The sequence below is a fragment of the Suricata suricatta genome, chromosome 6, assembly GCF_006229205.1.
Source record: "Suricata suricatta isolate VVHF042 chromosome 6, meerkat_22Aug2017_6uvM2_HiC, whole genome shotgun sequence".
NCBI lineage: Eukaryota > Metazoa > Chordata > Mammalia > Carnivora > Herpestidae > Suricata > Suricata suricatta.
In genome coordinates, this window is record NC_043705.1 from 57,390,007 (window position 1) to 57,406,921 (window position 16,915).

Below are 16,915 nucleotides of genomic sequence, written 5' to 3' on the forward strand. Positions count from 1 at the left end.
ACTGTAGAACTCTTGATGAAATGTTCATTGACTAATGGATGGATAAAGAAGATATGGGGTATGTGTGTGTGTGTGTGTGTGTGTGTGTGTGTGTGTTTATACATTTATATATACACAGAAACACAATGGAATATTACTCATCCATAAAAAATAATGTGAAATCCTGAGTTTGCGATGACGTTGATGGAGCTAGAGTGTATTATGCTAAGTGAAGTGAGTCAGTGAAAGACAAATACTTCGTGATTTCACTCATATGTGGAATTTAAGAAACAGTGAGCATAGGGATAAAGAAAGAGATATTCGGCAAACCAAGGAACAGACTCTCTAACTATAGAGAACAAACTGATGGTTACCAGAAGGGAGGTTGGTGGGCGGGTGGATGAAATAGATGATGGGGATTAAGGAGGACACTTGTGATGAGCACCAAGTGTTGTGTGTATGTGTTGAGTCACTAAATTGTGTACCTAAAGCTGATAGTACACTGTGTATTGACTAGCTGGAGTTTAAATAAAAGCTTAAAAAAAAAAAGATGAGATATATATTAAAATATTACATGATGGACTATTACTCAGCCATAACAAAGAATGAGATCTTGCCATTTGCAACATCAGTGAACCTAGAGGTTATTGTGCTGTGTGAAATAAGTCAGACCGAGAAAAATAAAATGAATAAACAAACAAAAAAGCATAATTAGACCTCTGAATATGGAGAACAAACTAATGGTTGCCAGAAGGAAGGAGGAGGAGACATGGGCAAAATGGATAAAGGGGGGCGGGAGGTACATGCTTCCTGTTACGGAATAAATTAAGTCACAAGAGTAAAAGGCACCGTACAGGGAATATAGTCAGTGATATTGTAATGGCATTGTACGGTGAAGTATGATAGCTGTACTTGTGGCGTAATGTATAGAGTTGTCACATTACTATGCTGTACCTCTGGAACTCATGTTACATTGTATTGCAACTCTACTTAAATAAAAATAAAATAAAAATTAAAGAAGTTAAAACAACAAAAAATTGATGAAAGAAATTGAAGATGACACAAAAGAAATGGAAAGATATTCCATGTTCCAATATTTGGGAGAATAAATATTACTGATACTCCCCAAAGCAATCTACAGATTTAATGCAATCCCTATAAAAATACCAACAGCTTTTTTCACAGAAATAGAACAATTAATCTTAAAATTTGTATGGAATCTAAAAAGACCCCAGATAGCTAAAGCAGTCTTGAAAAAGAAAAGCAAAGCTGGAGGCATCACATTTCTGGACTTCAAGTTATATTACAAAGGTATAGTAATTAAAGCAGTGTGGTACTGGCACAAAAATAGACATGTAGATCAATGGAATAGAATAGAAAAGTCCAGAAGTAAACCGATAATTTGGTCAATTAATCTTTGACACAATAGGAAAGAATATCTAATGGGAAAAAGACAATTTCTTCAACAAATGGTTTTGAGTAAACTGGCCAATGACTTGCAAAAGAATGAATCTGGACCACTTTCTTACACCACACACAAAAATAAATTCAAAATGGATTAAAGACCTAAATGTGAGATCTGAAACCATAAAAATTCTTGCTATACAAGCAGTAACTCTTCTGTCATTGGCCATAGTAACTTCTTTCTAAATATGTCTCCTGAGGCAAGGGAGATCAAAGCAAAAATAAACAATTGGGACTACATCAAAATAAAAAGCTTCTGCACAGTGAAGGAAACAATCAACAAAACTAAAAGGCAACCAACAGAATGGGAGAAGGTATTTGCTAGTGACATACTGATAAAGGGTTAGTAGCCAAAAAAATGTAAAGAACTTCTACAACTCAACACCCAAAAAACAAATAATCCAATTCAAAAATGGACAGAAGACGTGAACAGACGTTTCTCTGAAGAAGACATCCAGGTGGCCAACAGACAAATGAAAAAATGTTCATCATCACTTATCATCACAACTCAAACCATAATGAGATATCACCTGACACCTGTCAGAATGGATAACATCAACAACATAAGAAACAGGTGTTGGTGAGGATGTGGAGAAAAACCTCTGGCACTGTTGTGATGTAGTTACTGTGGAAAACAGTATGGAGATTCCTCAAAAAGTTAAAAATAGAACTACCTAATAATCCAGCAATCACACTACTGGGTATTTACCCAAAGAGTACAAGAACACTAATTCAAAGGGATACATGCACCCTTACGTTTATAGCAGCATTATTTATAATAGTCAAGATATGGAAGTGGCACAAGTGTCTGTCAATTGATGAATGGGTAAAAAGGCTGTGATGTCGGGGTGCCTGGGTGACTCGGTTGGTTAAGTGCCTGACTCTTGATTGCAATTCAGGTCATGATCTCGAGGTTCAGGAGATCAAGACCCTTGTCAGGCTAGCCTACCTGGGATTCTGTCTCTGCCCCTCCCCGCTCAAAATAAATAAATAAACACTTTAAAAAAGATGTGATATATGTAGCGGAATATTATTCAGCCATGAAAAAGAATGAAATCTTGCCATTTGCAATGACTATCTATAGATAGAGGTAGAGATTATAATGCTAAGTGAAGTAAGTGAGGAAGACAAATACCATATGATTTCACTCACGTGGAATTTAAGAAACAAAAAAACAGAGGGGAAAAAATAGGTGAGAGAGACAAATAAAGGAACAGACGGACTCTTAACTATAGAGAACAAACTGATGGTTACCAGGTAGGTGGTGGGTAGGGGGATGGGTTAAATAAGTGATGGGGATTAAGGAGGGCACATGATGTATGAAATCATTGAACCATTATTTTGTACATCTGAAACTAATATAACAGTCTGTTAAGTATACTGGCATTAAAAGAAAAAAGTAATTAACGATAAATAAAATAAATGAGAAGTTTTCCACACTTAGGGAAATAATTTACTTTATCTCAAAATATGCCTAAGAACAGTTATATTTATAATTGCTAATAAACTTTCTATAGTGTTTTACCTATTGCTGAATTCATTCACATACATTAGACCCTTGGTCCCTTGTAAAAACTTCATGAAATTGAGGGGATACTGTGTTTTTCACCTTCCTACTGATGGGAGACTATATATATTGCTATCTCTATGTAATGCTACCACAGTTTGCATTACCTTGGATAAAATGATGATCCTGAGAAGAGAGTTGGTAGCGTGTTAGTAAAAAAATGACAGTATTTAAACCAGTGTCTTGATTGGGTTTTTAGTGGGTACACTTTCGGATATTACCATTTTTGATGTAGTTTTGACTACCATTGCATTTTTCTTGACTGTCCCTACATAAGTCATCTTTATTTTCCACCCCGATGTAAGTCTTTGCCAATGTAATAATTTTATTGTAGGATAGTTTTCATTTTAGTTGTGACCAGTTTTTCATTAGTCTTTACTTTTTTTAGTCTCCCCCACAAAGTTTTACTGGAACGGTAAGTGCTGCTTCTGAGAATACTTACAGTGCCCAAGAGGACTTATGTAACCGTTCCATATGCTTCAGCTAAATTTGAAAACAAAGAACAAGCCAGAATTGGGAAATACTAATCCCCAGGGGAAAATGCCTGAGTTGGTTATGGGGTCAGTAGAGTCTATTGTACCATTACTTAATACACTTGTGTTGTTTTGCTGGAAGTAGCTGAGGTTGTCCTGACACAGTCCCCCTGTCCCCCCTTATCTGCCCTCAACAGCAGGTGTAAGCAGAGGATCCTTCTGACTATACGTCAGAAGGTCAGTTGTATAGCCTAGCGCTATGTCACAGTGCTTCATTTTATCATGTAGGGATTTTATCTTCTCATATCATCACAAGAAAGGTGAGTGCAGTACAATATATTTTGAGAGGCCACATTCATACAACTTTTATTACAGTATATTATAATTGTTCTGTTTTACTAGTTGTGCATCTCTTACTGTGTCTAATTTATCAATTAAACTTTATGAAAGTTATGTACATATAGGAAAGACAGTATATATGGGATTAAGTACTATTTGTTACTTCAGATATCTACCGAGGATCTTGGAACGTATTTCTTGTAGATAAAGGGAGAGCTATTGTAGTTGGAAGTTTTATGGTTGACATTTTTGAGGTTATGGAGTGGATGTCAAACCATTCATTATGTTGTGTCATTGGTCCAGTGCCTGACAGTCAGAGCATATTATTACCCTTCATCAAGCAACAGATCTCCAAGCACCTTGGCTTTACTGCTTGAAAGGATTCGCTGACAATTGTTAAAGATTTTTGTTTTCTCGAGAAAAAATAGGGACAAAGCTGAGACAATTATTAATTGCTAATTAAAAGAGCTGAGTCAAGGGACACCTGGGTGTGTCCATCTGTTGAGTGTCTGACTCTTGATTTTGGCTCAGCTAATGATCTCAAGTTTGAGTCCCACATCCATTGGGCTCTGCACTGACAGTGGGTAACCTGCTTGGGATTCTCTCCTCCTCTCTGCCCCCCCCCCCCCCCCGAATACATAAATAAACTTAAGAAAAATAAAAATATAAGAGCTAAGTCAAAGAATCCATGGCATCAAGATAGAAGCATCTTTCTATGCTGCTGTGACTTCTATTATGCTTTGCTTCCTCTCTTTAAACTTCTGATGTTTGCATTTCATAAGGTTTGTATAATTACAAAAGTTTAAAGACTCTGGTAAAAGAGTCTAATTCTTTTTTTAAATTGAGATATAATTAATAGCATTAAATTCGTTTCAGGTGTATCACATAGTAAATGGTTTGATATATGTATATATTGAGAAATTATCACCACAATCATTCTAATTAACATTCATCACCACTCACAGTTACAAAACTATCTTTTTCTTATAATGAGAGCTTTTAAGACCTACTCGCCTGGCAACTTTCAAACATACAATACAGTGCAATTAGCTATAGCTACCATGCTATATATTACATCTCCAGGACTTATTTTATAATTGGAAGTTTGTACCTTTTGATCATCTCCACTCATTTCATCCACTTGCCTTCCATGGCCTGCCTCTGACAACCACAAATTTATTTTCTGTATCTATGGATTTGCCTTTTTTAAAAAAAAATCACATAAATTATATCGTATCGAATCAAATTCATTTTAAAGGTAACCAAGAATGACTTCTGTTTTAAGTTTCACACTATACTTTAGTGAAGGAACTTAAGACTCACTCAGAAGTTGTTCGTTGTTGCTGTTTTAATGTTTGCACAAGAGGGTGCCCAAAGATTGATTCGAAAAGTGAGGATTAGAAATGAGTTGGTAACAGACCAATTTTAGTAAGTCTAAATGCTTCAAACCGATTTTTTATAGATTAGTTGGCTGGCTCTTGGAACACACCATCAAACACATGTCTGTTCTTTATCATTAGATTACTCTAAATAAACTTCTGCTGTATGCACCAAATGGTGAGTGATATCCTGGGTACAGACTGTGCCAATTATGTAAAATTCATAAAATGGTTAGGAACACTGTTTGGATGTTGTGGAAGTGGTAAGCCTTGGCCATATGGCTCTGTGGAAAGTGCCATGGCATAGTCACAAATAGGTATTTTCATATTGATATTAGGGGGTACCAAGTGGGCCGGCCTTGAAACAAAATAAACGTTTCTTTTGATAGTAAAATTTCAGGTCCCAATCTTAGATAATAGTGCTAGTATTAGAAACCCATGTTAACTTTGCTCAAGACCTATTTTGTAAGAAAATGATACATAACTGCTAAGGTCGGTGAATACATTTAGAGGATTATAGCGCTTAGTAAATGTTAGAGGAGAGTGTTTCCAGAATTCTGTAGGCGAGAATGGTTTCTTGGCCAGGCTGGTGTGAGCCTACAGCCACCTTGCAGTGTGGAGCTTGGGCTGGAGTTCTTCCAGTCTCGTGATGACCCGTTTCCACACTTAGGATGTGTTCTAACGCTCTTCCACAAAGAAATTTGCTGCTGGAAATGGGATTGAACATGAGTGACTCCAGGAGCAATTACTTCACCCTTCTCCTCAGCTTTCAGGTAGTTCTACTGGGGTGTTTTATTTAAGAACCTGGAGAACAGGGGCGCCTGGGCGGCTCAGTCAGTTAAGCATCCGACTTCAACTCAGGTTATGATCTTGTCGTTCATGAGTTTGACTCTTGGACTCTGTGCTGACAGCTCAGAGCCTGGAGCCTGCTTCAGATTCTGTGTCTCCCTCTTTCTCTGTCCCTCCCCCATTCCCATTCTGTTTCTCTCGCTCTTAAAAATAAATGTAAAAAAAAAAAAAAAAAGAAAGAAAAAACCCTAGAGAACAACCTGCCTTGGGCGCTTAAAACTTGATTGCAAAGTACTTTTCGTTGTCAGTTTGTTTCTGTTGCCGATTTACACCTTAATATCTAAGGGTGAAAAATCAATCCTTTCTAGTCTCTGAAATTACAAAGATTACAAGAAATTATTATTAAAAAATTGTATTGAAAATATTTACTTTTAGTTCTTCACTTTTGTCAGAATGTATCTACTTAATAATTAATTATGAGTATTGGCCAGAAAACTTCTGAAATCCAGCTTCCTGGATATATCTTTCCCATCATACAGTGGCCTGAAGAAGAGATGCTTTATGATACCCTTTGAACTCAACTTTTATTCAGTTGCACCTAACTTCTTCTTTTTTTTTTTTTTTTGGCATAATTTACCTCATTCCTTTTAGCTAAAATTTTTCTTTCTAAATATGTTCTGAGCATTAGTTCATGTGCATATTACTTATTATGTGTAATTATTACAACCCTAAATCATCTTCTCCTCTCAAGATACTTATTTCCATCAAATAGTTTATTTCATTTCTGTAAACTTTTCTGACCTGGTCCACCCTAGACTGACTGCCCTTTGTATTTGTTGTGTAGCTACAACTCATTTCCCTTGAATTAAATCTTCTGTTCAGTCTTTCTGTATTCCGTGTCTTCCTCTTGGTTTATTACTTTATTCTGATGTAGTACATTCCCTAGAAGCATGCTGGAGAAAGGATATTGGAAGTACAGTTGACCCCTGAACAACGCAGGATTAAGGGCATCGATCCCAGTACAGTTAAAACTCTATGTATAAGTTTTGACTCCCCTAGAACTTAACTACTAATAGCCTACTGTTGACCTGAAGCTTTAATGACAGTTGATTAACACTATGTTTTGTATGTTATATGTATTAAATACTGTATTATTATAATAAAGTAAGCTAGAGAAAAGATGTGAAGAAGATCATAATATTAAAAAAATTTCTTTTAAGAGAGAAAACACATTTACGGTACTATAGTATCTATGCAAAAAAATTTGTGTAGAAGTAGACCTGTATGTTTCCAGCCCATGTTGTTCAAGAGTTAACAGTAAACATTTTGAGATGTTGATATCTGGAAATGTCCTTTTTTCCTACTCACATTTGATTGGTAGTTTTACGGAGTATAAAATTCTAGGCTGTACATTCTTTTCCTTCAGAATTTTGTTTTACCCCATTGTTTTCTAGTTTCTATTATTGTTGAGCAGTCTGGTTCCTGATTTTTGGTGTGATTTTTTTTCTCCCCTTCTAAAAATTTAAAGAAAAATAAAAATTGAAAAAAAAGATTTTCTTTTTTCCCCAAATGTTCTAAAATTTCATGATGATTTGCCATGATTTGGTTCTGTTTTCACCCATTGTATTGAGCCTTTTAGTCTAGCAACCAAGTTCTGGGTAATTGTCCTGAATTATTTTTTGGGTCTTTCTTTTTTGCAACTATTTTATTTGAATTGATTGAATTCCATACTCCAAATGTTCCTTTGAAAAAAATAGTATCCTGTTCTTATTTCATGTTTGCATTATTCTCTGAGGGTATTGGGGTTTTTTTTAAAGACATTTTCTTCTACTTACATATGCTATACTCCCTCAAACACTTGTTGATTGATTGTTTTGGGTTTTTTTTCATCTCACTTTAGAATTTTTTATCTGATGTGAGATCATTTTAAAGAGTGGAGGGCTAAAATGCTGATAAGAAGTGCTCTGTAGTTGAATATGGTTTGCAACATATGAGGTGAACTGTAAAGTGTACTAGTTGACCTATTTATGGGGAGAACTCCTGCTTTAGTATCTTCAGACTTTTCTTCCTGGGTTTGTGAGATTCCCCAGGGTCTCTTTTAGCTTCCTAAATGGATAACAGTGTTCTGGGAGCTAGATAGGGACAACTGGAATCTCAGCATTCAGTTTGCAACTGTTTTCTTAATCCCTTGCTTTTGGTGGTACTGTTATCCTTCCCTGTGACTGAAGATCGTTCAAACATCCTATGTTTTCCCTTCTCCAGTGAATAAAACTAGGAGAATGGTGTTTGCTCAGTGGCATGGAGAGCAGTAGAATATTGAGGGATAATTGCTTCTTAATTCATTTTCAGCCAGTCATTTCCTAGCCACCCCCAGCTTCCTCTTACAAAGATAATTTGTGCCACCAGTTCCTCAGTATTTTAGGATTGTCGGTGTAACTCAAGTTGAGTCCTAACTTGCCTCACCATCTAGCTTAAGATTCTAATATCTTGAGTCTTCTAAATCAATGACCTCTTGTCCATTTACTTTATAGCGTCTAAGTTGTTGGTGTCGTCTTCTAGTTATTTTTGAGGTTTTATGTCTTTTTAAACAACCTTGGGCTGTAGTTTCAAGATGGAGTGAAATGAGATGCACATGTTCAGCTTATTCTCTTTATCAGAAGTTCCCAAAGTAAAAATTATTCATGTTCATGTTAAAAAATTGCAACAGTGTATACAGGGGTATAAAATAAAGAGTAAAAAGTTTTCCTCTATTTTTCCCTGCATACACACTATCCAGAGATAACTAGAGTAAGTTAACAATGTGTACCCTTCCAAAAAATTTTTTATTCATGTTTTTATTTATATAGAATAATGCATATAGCAGAAAGAATCAAAAGTAAGATTTTACTGTAAAAATACATATGTGGTAGTTGGTATAAACAAATGCAGTATGTATTTAATATGTTGAAATTATGGAGTTCCATATTGATGTATACATTACTAGGTACTAATTCTTAATTTTTTTAAGTGTTTAACAGTATTATATTGTATGAGTTTTTCCTAATAAGATCTCATTTGTTAGATACTTGTTTTTTATTCATCTTTTTAATAATACCACCAATAGTGCTACTATAAATATTCAGGTCCACGTATTTTTTTTCACTTCTTGTTACAGTTTTAGTTTAATTCTTAAAAGTGGAATTGTTTAGTCAAAGGGTATATGCAGTTTACTTCTCAAAGAGGATATGCCTCTCCTACTGATGGTATATCAAAGAGTCTTTACACCCTGTGTGACTCAGCTGTTACCAGCCATTCTGGCATTCTGATGAGTGACAAATGCTATCTTGTCATTTTAATTTGCTTGTTCTAATTATATGTGAGGTTAATCAAGGGCGTATTGGAGATTCTTATTTTTTTTTTATGAACTGCATATTCAGTTCACTTACCCATTATTCTTTGGATTATTCATCTTTGCCAGGTCGATTTGTAAGAGCTTATTATTCTGGGGATAACTTCGCCATTTATCACGTGTCTTGCAGATATTTCCCCAGAATTGTTCTTTATATTTTTGACATTGTTTACTGTGTTTCTGCTATATGATAATATGTTTTAAAATGAGAAAATATTGAACAGGTATTGGCTTTACTATCCCTGACCCAAACTGTTTCCTTGAGAGCTTTTGATTTAACATTTAGAAGGTATCTGGAAAACTTTATTTCAGTTAACTAGTTTATAGAGTAAATTAAAATTTTCTTTTATTCGAATTCTAACTTTAAAAAGACCATTAATTAAAAGACCACTAATTAAACATCATGTTTATGTATCTTGTATCATTTAGCTAAAAAACATTTCTATTTTCAGTGCTCTACGCAAGAGTTCTTCTTGATTGTCAAAGCCCTGTATCATCTGAAGTCAGAACTTCAAGCATTAATACCTGCTGTTAATTCCCATGTTCGGTCAGACTTGCTCCAGACATATATTTTAGAAATTCCTGAACTCCTTAGTCCAGTGGAGCGTTTCTTAAAGATACTTAATGAACAAGCTGCCAAGTAAGTAATAGATTCTTAGATTATTGTCACTGCTGGAAATAAAGAACTAACATATTTGTCTTTTGGTGAATGGATTCCTAAGCTTTGCTAGCAGTAATGGTAGGAGTTGCCTTTGAAATTAGAAAGGTGATTGGATGCTATTACAGCTGGAAGTAACCCTCTACATCTAAAACTTGGGCAGTTCATTATTTAGGACAGATACATGACTTCTTCAAGTACCAGATGATGAAAAGATAAAAGTCCAGGCAGAGCAACTGGTAGCATTTTATTAATTGAAATTGAGTGGCAGATGGCCTCTTGCACTCACTTCCTAGATATACAGTGGTCTGCCTTATATTTAGAAACTGCAGAAGCAAAGTTACCTGTTAAGAGGTAGTCATTTCACAGTTCATCCCATAAAGAACTCTGTATAAAAGGGGAGAAAAGAACTCTGTATATATTTGTGCTTATTTTCTGAGTAGGCAAACAAATATTTGATTTTATCTCTCATATACACTGTGGAAGTCATGAGCTTGCAAATGAAAATGATGTTAGGATACTTTTGTCTATCTTCAAAGAAATTAAGAAACCTACTCATAAATACTTAGCAGCAGAGCTGACATTAGAGCCTCGCTTTCCTGGCTTCCAACCGTTTGCGCTTTTATCATGCTGTGAAAAACAATTGATGATTGGTATAAGTAGTATGTTTCAATATATGTTTGCTTTTTTCCATTTTTTAGAATTGGGGATAAAACGGAATTATTCAAAGACCTTTCTGACTTCCCTTTAATAAAAAAGAGGAAGGATGAAATTCAAGAAGTTACTCACAAGATCCAAATACATTTGCAAGAAATACGAAAAATACTGAAAAATCCTTCTGCACAGTATGTGACAGTATCAGGACAGGAGGTAATGTCAGACATACCGTTATTATCCATTAGTTTATCTCAATAGAAAAACTATTTTAAAATGTGAACAAATATCCGAGGATAGGATGAAAATTCGTTTTCAGATTTTTTCTTTTGTTCCTTGGAAATAAGATTTAATACCTTGTTTTGATAACAATGATTTTAGTAACAGTAGTTTGTGTGTTTATTTACTTTAGTCCCTTGGTGAAATCATGCAACATAATGTTACATGTGTTTTAATAATATTTCTAGAAATTGTATTATAGAAAACCATGATTATTGTAAATTGTAATTTATAGGATACATTTATCCTATATCCAGGAGTTAGTCTTTGATGTCTGGCCTGCAGATAATGCAATGTTATTTATGAAGGGAACCACTTGTGTTGATTGGATCACAATGATTAAAAGGCAGGGTTTCCTTCTGAAGTTAGTAGAGCTACTAGAAAATGAAAAGCAAAAACAGAACAAAACAAAAAACATAAAAAAACAAGACACAAAACTGTAGTGAAAACCTACAATTAGTGATCTTCCATCAGATTATGTAAGTGCTGTTTAGAATGTTTTTTGTTTTTGTTTTTGTTTTGGTATGTGTGCTTCTGTTTAAAGTTTGATATTATAAATATCTGAGTGAGAACCAGGAAGAAGTATCCTTTTTAAAGGTAGTTGTACCTTTCAGTCTTATTCTGAGTCTTAGGGCGTGCTATTATATCTTATGTTTAATAAAATATAAAGATTCTTACTAAAGAAATTTGAGAAATTCTCTTTGTTAAGATGGCAATTAGGAAATGTATGAATAATTTCCAAAGCATGAACATTTTATTCAGGGTTTTGAAAAATAGATATTTTTCTAGTGGGGAAGAGCTTAATTTCAAATAAAATTTATATTTGCTTTACTTTATATATTTAATCAGAAGATTGTTGATTTGTAGGATCATTTAAAATAAGAAATCCAGGACACCTGGGTAGCTCAATCGGTTAAGTGTCTGGCTTCGGCTCAGGTCATGATCTCACGGGTCGTGGGTTTGAGCCCTGCGTTGGGCTCTGTGCTGACAGCTCAGAGCCTGGAGCCTGTTTTCAGATTCTGTATCTCTCTCTCTCTCTGACCCTCCCCTGCTTGCCCTGTCTCTCTCTGTCTCTCAAAAATAAATAAACATAAGAAAAATTTAAAATGAATCCTACAATAGATTATAATCTTTATTAAAATGTTTATTAATCTTGTGCTATTTAATAGATCATTGATTAAGTCACTCTATCTTTTGAACTAAAATCTTTTGGACTCAGCAGACATTTTGCAGTGTATTCCACGTAGGACACTGTATAACAGAAAATGATTTGACAATATTTATACTTGGTTTCCCTTCCACAACCAAATATTTAATTGCATCACTTGGTTTCACTATGCAATCAAGACCTTGCAAAGTAACACACATGACCCTAGCATCACTGTTCTGAGCTATTTGTTGCAGATGAGATGATCAAAACTGTTTAAAAACGTTAATAAAAGACTGGTGGTGGAAAAGTGGTTACCTGGTGTTACAGTGCAGAAGAGCTGTGTATGTAAGTGCCCTTCCCCCACTCACATGCTCTGTGACCAAAGCAGGATCACCTGTGTCATGAGACACTATAAAGATCACTTTTGTCACTACTATAAAGATCAGTTGAGTTAAAATACATGAAATTTTCACCTCTGTTCCCAGTTTTTATGTACTTATTAGAATATTAAAAGCCTTATTGACTATGTGCATTATTATCTCTGACTCAGGTAGTATTTGTAAGAAAATAATAAAAGCAGAAACTTAGTTCACTTCTTCCATGATAGGCTTTCTTATATTTTATGTATACAGAGAACTATCTTTTTTTAAATATGTATTTATTTATTCAAGAGAGAGAGAGAGCACACACACACATTTGAGGGGGGGCAGGGGTTAGAGAGAGAGGGAGAGAGCGAGAGAATTCCAAGCAGACGGGGCTTGATCCCACAATCATGAGATTATGACCTGAACCAAAATCAAGAGTTGAGTTACTAGGGCGCCTGGGTGGCTCAGTCGGGTAAGCCTCCGGCTTCAGCTCAGGTCAGGATCTCACGGTTCGTGGGTTCGATCCCCATGTCAGGCTCTGTGCTGACAGCTAGCTCAGAGGCTGGAGCCTGCTTCGGATTCTGTATCTCCCTCTCTCTCTGACCCACCCTTGCTCGTGCTGCCTCTGTCTCTCAAAAATAAATAAAAACGATTTTTAAAAGTTTTAAAAAAGAGTTGAATTACCAACTGAGCCACCCACATGGCCCTAGAGAATTATCTTTTAATATTGAATCAAATATGGATTGGATATGGGATAATATTTAGATTTGGAGCAGTAATGGTAAGTATTGTTCCTAGGAGAAAGGGAAGAAATATTAGGGGAAAATCTTTAGGAAAAAAACTTTAATTCATAGCATGCAGCTTATCCAAATTCTACTTAGTATGTTTAGGATATGAAAAGCATTTTCCATTAAATCTTACTTCTAAATCAAAAAATATTTGAAAATTCTTGAGGAGAAGAAAGAAAAGGGGTAGAATAGGAATGGGTTAAGTGTGGTATTGAAGAACACAGAGCAGTTTCTGGAGTGAATTAAGCAAACTTAGCATTGATGCCTGCCCGGTGATACGACAGGCTCTAGTTTGACTAACAATATCTGACATTTAAGCTACAAAGAATTTGATCCTAGGAGTATGCGAGAAAATGCTAGAACAAACCAAGGCAGCCTTCTTGCATCAATTGCATCAACACCTAAGGAACAGTTAGGAACTGTAGAGCAGGGAAAGTGGCTGTGAGAATATTCTAAGCTTTCCGAAATATTTGTTAATTTCCAATTTTAGTTGGTTTCCTTTTCTGTAGCAATAAAATTCCTAAAAGGCCTGTCTGCTCATTCTTAGAATATTTGTAGAAGGAAACAGAGAGAAAATGTCCTGTTCCTCAGGTAGTATAGAAGAGAACGAAAACCTGCCAGTCTGTTTTCTGAGGACACCCCAGCTGAGGAGAGGAGGACGTATAGGACCAGCACCAGTTGGAAGAAGTAGCCCCAGGGGTGTAACAAGCAGAATGTCCATGTGGGCTTCTCCAACTCTTACCCTGTTTTCCATCCAGTATTGGCTCTGCATATGGCCTCCTAGAGGATCTCTAGTCCTTAGAGTAGGCCCTTGATACTTACAGGTTGAACCGTATGGTCCACCCTATTCCCAACATGCTCCAAAGGGCCATGACTAGTAGCAGTTTGTGTTGTATATAAGGCACAGATTTGAATCCAGTGCCCCATGTGGCCCTGTTAATGGCAAATTACTTAAGTAAACCAACCTCCCTGGCTGCCCACTGAGGCGGTTTTAACTTCTTTTCAAAATTTCCGCCTTCCTTTTGTTAGTAACTCCTGTGGAGCTCTGTGTTAGTTATTATGGATCTAGATGTGTCCCTCCCCGTATTAGTGAGCAGCTCTGGTCCTGCCTTCTGTAGTTTACGGTAGGCATAGCTCTTCCCAGAATTATTTTATAAAAGGATCAATACACCTTCTCCTAGCACATTTAAAAATAATATTTAAGCAGATTTTTTTAGAATAATCTTAAAGTGCTTTTATGTTTCTTGTCAGTGATATTTGTTTTGTGGGTTTTTTCTTCATTTATTTTTTGTAGCTTCTTTTTTAGACTCTTCACTCTTAACTATTGAACTGGGTGTGGCAGATTGGAAATTGTATTAATTTCTCTCCATATGAGAAGGCTCGTTAGTTCTGAAATTTTTTCTCTTAACATTAACCAATAATTTCTTTTTATTTTTTCAGCAGAATCTCTTTTTAATGTTTATTTACTTATTTTGAGAAAGAGAGTGTGCACGAGCAAGGGAGAGAGACAGAGAGAAAAGGAGAGAGAATTCCAAGCAGGCTCCACACTGTCAGCACAGAGCCTGCTGTCAGACTTGAACTCATGAGCCATGAGATCATGACATGAGCTGAAACCACGAGTTGGACATTTAACTGACTGAACCACCCAGTCACCCAATAATTTCTTTATTGTTTCTATGAAAGATAATATCTATGAAAAACTACATAGAAAAATAAACTCAAAAGATATGTCAACACTACTAATAAGCATATTGTAAATACCTAAAATGTTAGAAAACTGGTATATGTAAAGAAGTTCCTGCTGCCATCTCAAAATTATTGGTAGTCACATAGCTTCTGGCTTCCCTCCTATACAAAATAAGTGTTTGTGTGTTTATTCATTTAAATAAAACATTGAATTTCATTGCAGTAATACAGGAGAGTAAGCAGGGAGAAGAGATGACATACAACTAATGCTAAAAATTAGAGGCATGATACAAGTAGTTGATTTCACCTGCTTTCTGGCTGCTTTCAGAAAACTTGCTTGCAGAACACAGTTGGCTTTATAAAGGCATAGTTCATATAAGTGAAAACTTAAAGAAAACACCCATGGGAAGAAATATCTTCTCCTAATAGCTGAAGAAATCAGTGCTTTTTCATGAGGATACTTTTAGATATTGGGCTTTAGGTATAAAAACTGTGACAATAAATTCTCCTCTGTTCAAAATAGGGGATGGGCCGCATCTCATACTGGTATAGCACTTCAGAATTGATATTTAAAAACTGAATGTACTTAGAAATTCCATCTTATTACTGAGTAATAACATTCTTAAGTATGTGGGTACAAATAAATGAAAGAAGCCCTAAAGAAAAGTTATCATTTGTAGTATGCACACTATAATGTTATAAACATTAAATTACCAAATTATATGCTTATTACAAAATTTCACTCAATACAAGTTGAGCAAGTATTACAATCCTAATTATTAATATTTGGTTGTATAGACATACATGACTTCCCTATTAACAGTATTGGGTTGATTTTGAATGTTTAGTATTTACTAAACTATAGCACAGTTTTGAGGAAGCTTTGAAATTACAGGGGTTAATCATTTAAAAATGTAACTTTTATTTGTATTTCTTTTAGTTTATGATTGAAATAAAGAATTCTGCTGTATCTTGTATACCAAATGATTGGGTTAAGGTTGGAAGGTAGGTTTAAGAATACATTTTTTTTCTTAATAACATGAATTATAATGACACATTATAAGCGTGTACACCTGTATGCTGTTGGAATGATAATAACCACATTCTTGACATTAAATGTGATTCTTTCCCTTTGGTTTTCTTTATGGAACTTTTAACCAAAGAAATAATTATTTTAGACTCTTTTTATCATTGATTTTAAAACATTTTTTCCAAAGAGTATCTTACTTGTCTATATTTGTTTTCTTGTTTTATAAAACACTATTTTATTCTTACACCTCAGAGTATACTTCAAACACATGAAAAGAATGTTGGGGGATCTTCAGTTATAAAATTAATTGGTTGCTTGAATTTTCTGATGAATGCCATACCTGAAATTTCTTCTAAGACACTGAAATTTCATTTTCTGCTTCACTGAGTTCTCCCTGCATTTCTTTATTCTTGATGCTTTCCATGCCAATAATTATAATAGTTCTTTACATCTTCTTTTTTGTAAGTTATATCATGAATTGATGAAAACAAATTTAATCAAAACAAAATTAGAGAACCACATTGAGACTGCCTTTTCTCCTTAGTTAGGCATTAATTCCCAAAAGGGGACTCATTTAAAGAAGTGGTGTTAGAGAATGGTGTTAGAGAACTATATACTTCTGTGAGTTGTATTCCTTGTGAAATATTTTTTACTACTGTTATTAATGTGTTTGCATAAATTTGAGATGAAAATGTTAGATTTGCCTGAGCAAGCACAAGAGGGCCTAGTAGCAGGTGATTGTTTGTGAAGGAACTGTGTTAAGGATGGGAGAAAATTTTGACATGTATGGACGATTATTATAATTTTAATCTTAATTCAAAAAGAAAATGAGTATCTATTGCCGCTATCAAAGAATCCTGAAGGCACAATCACGGGTTTCTTTAGCTTGTTACCATCTTTTTTTTTTTTTTAATGTTTTTTTTTTTT

The 16,915-nt window shown here is 35.0% G+C and overlaps 1 protein-coding gene across 4 annotated transcripts in view; it reads left to right on the forward strand.

Moving 5' to 3' along the window:
- MSH3 (mutS homolog 3) overlaps positions 1 to 16,915 on the forward strand; it is a 176,271-nt gene that overhangs the window by 92,484 nt on the left and 66,872 nt on the right. For all 4 annotated transcript variants that reach the window (XM_029942517.1, XM_029942518.1, XM_029942520.1 and 1 more), the window contains 3 exons: positions 9,831 to 10,018; positions 10,738 to 10,906; positions 15,899 to 15,963. In XM_029942517.1, coding sequence (XP_029798377.1) covers positions 9,831 to 10,018; positions 10,738 to 10,906; positions 15,899 to 15,963 — 422 coding nt within the window. The remainder of the gene's footprint in view (positions 1 to 9,830; positions 10,019 to 10,737; positions 10,907 to 15,898; positions 15,964 to 16,915) is intronic.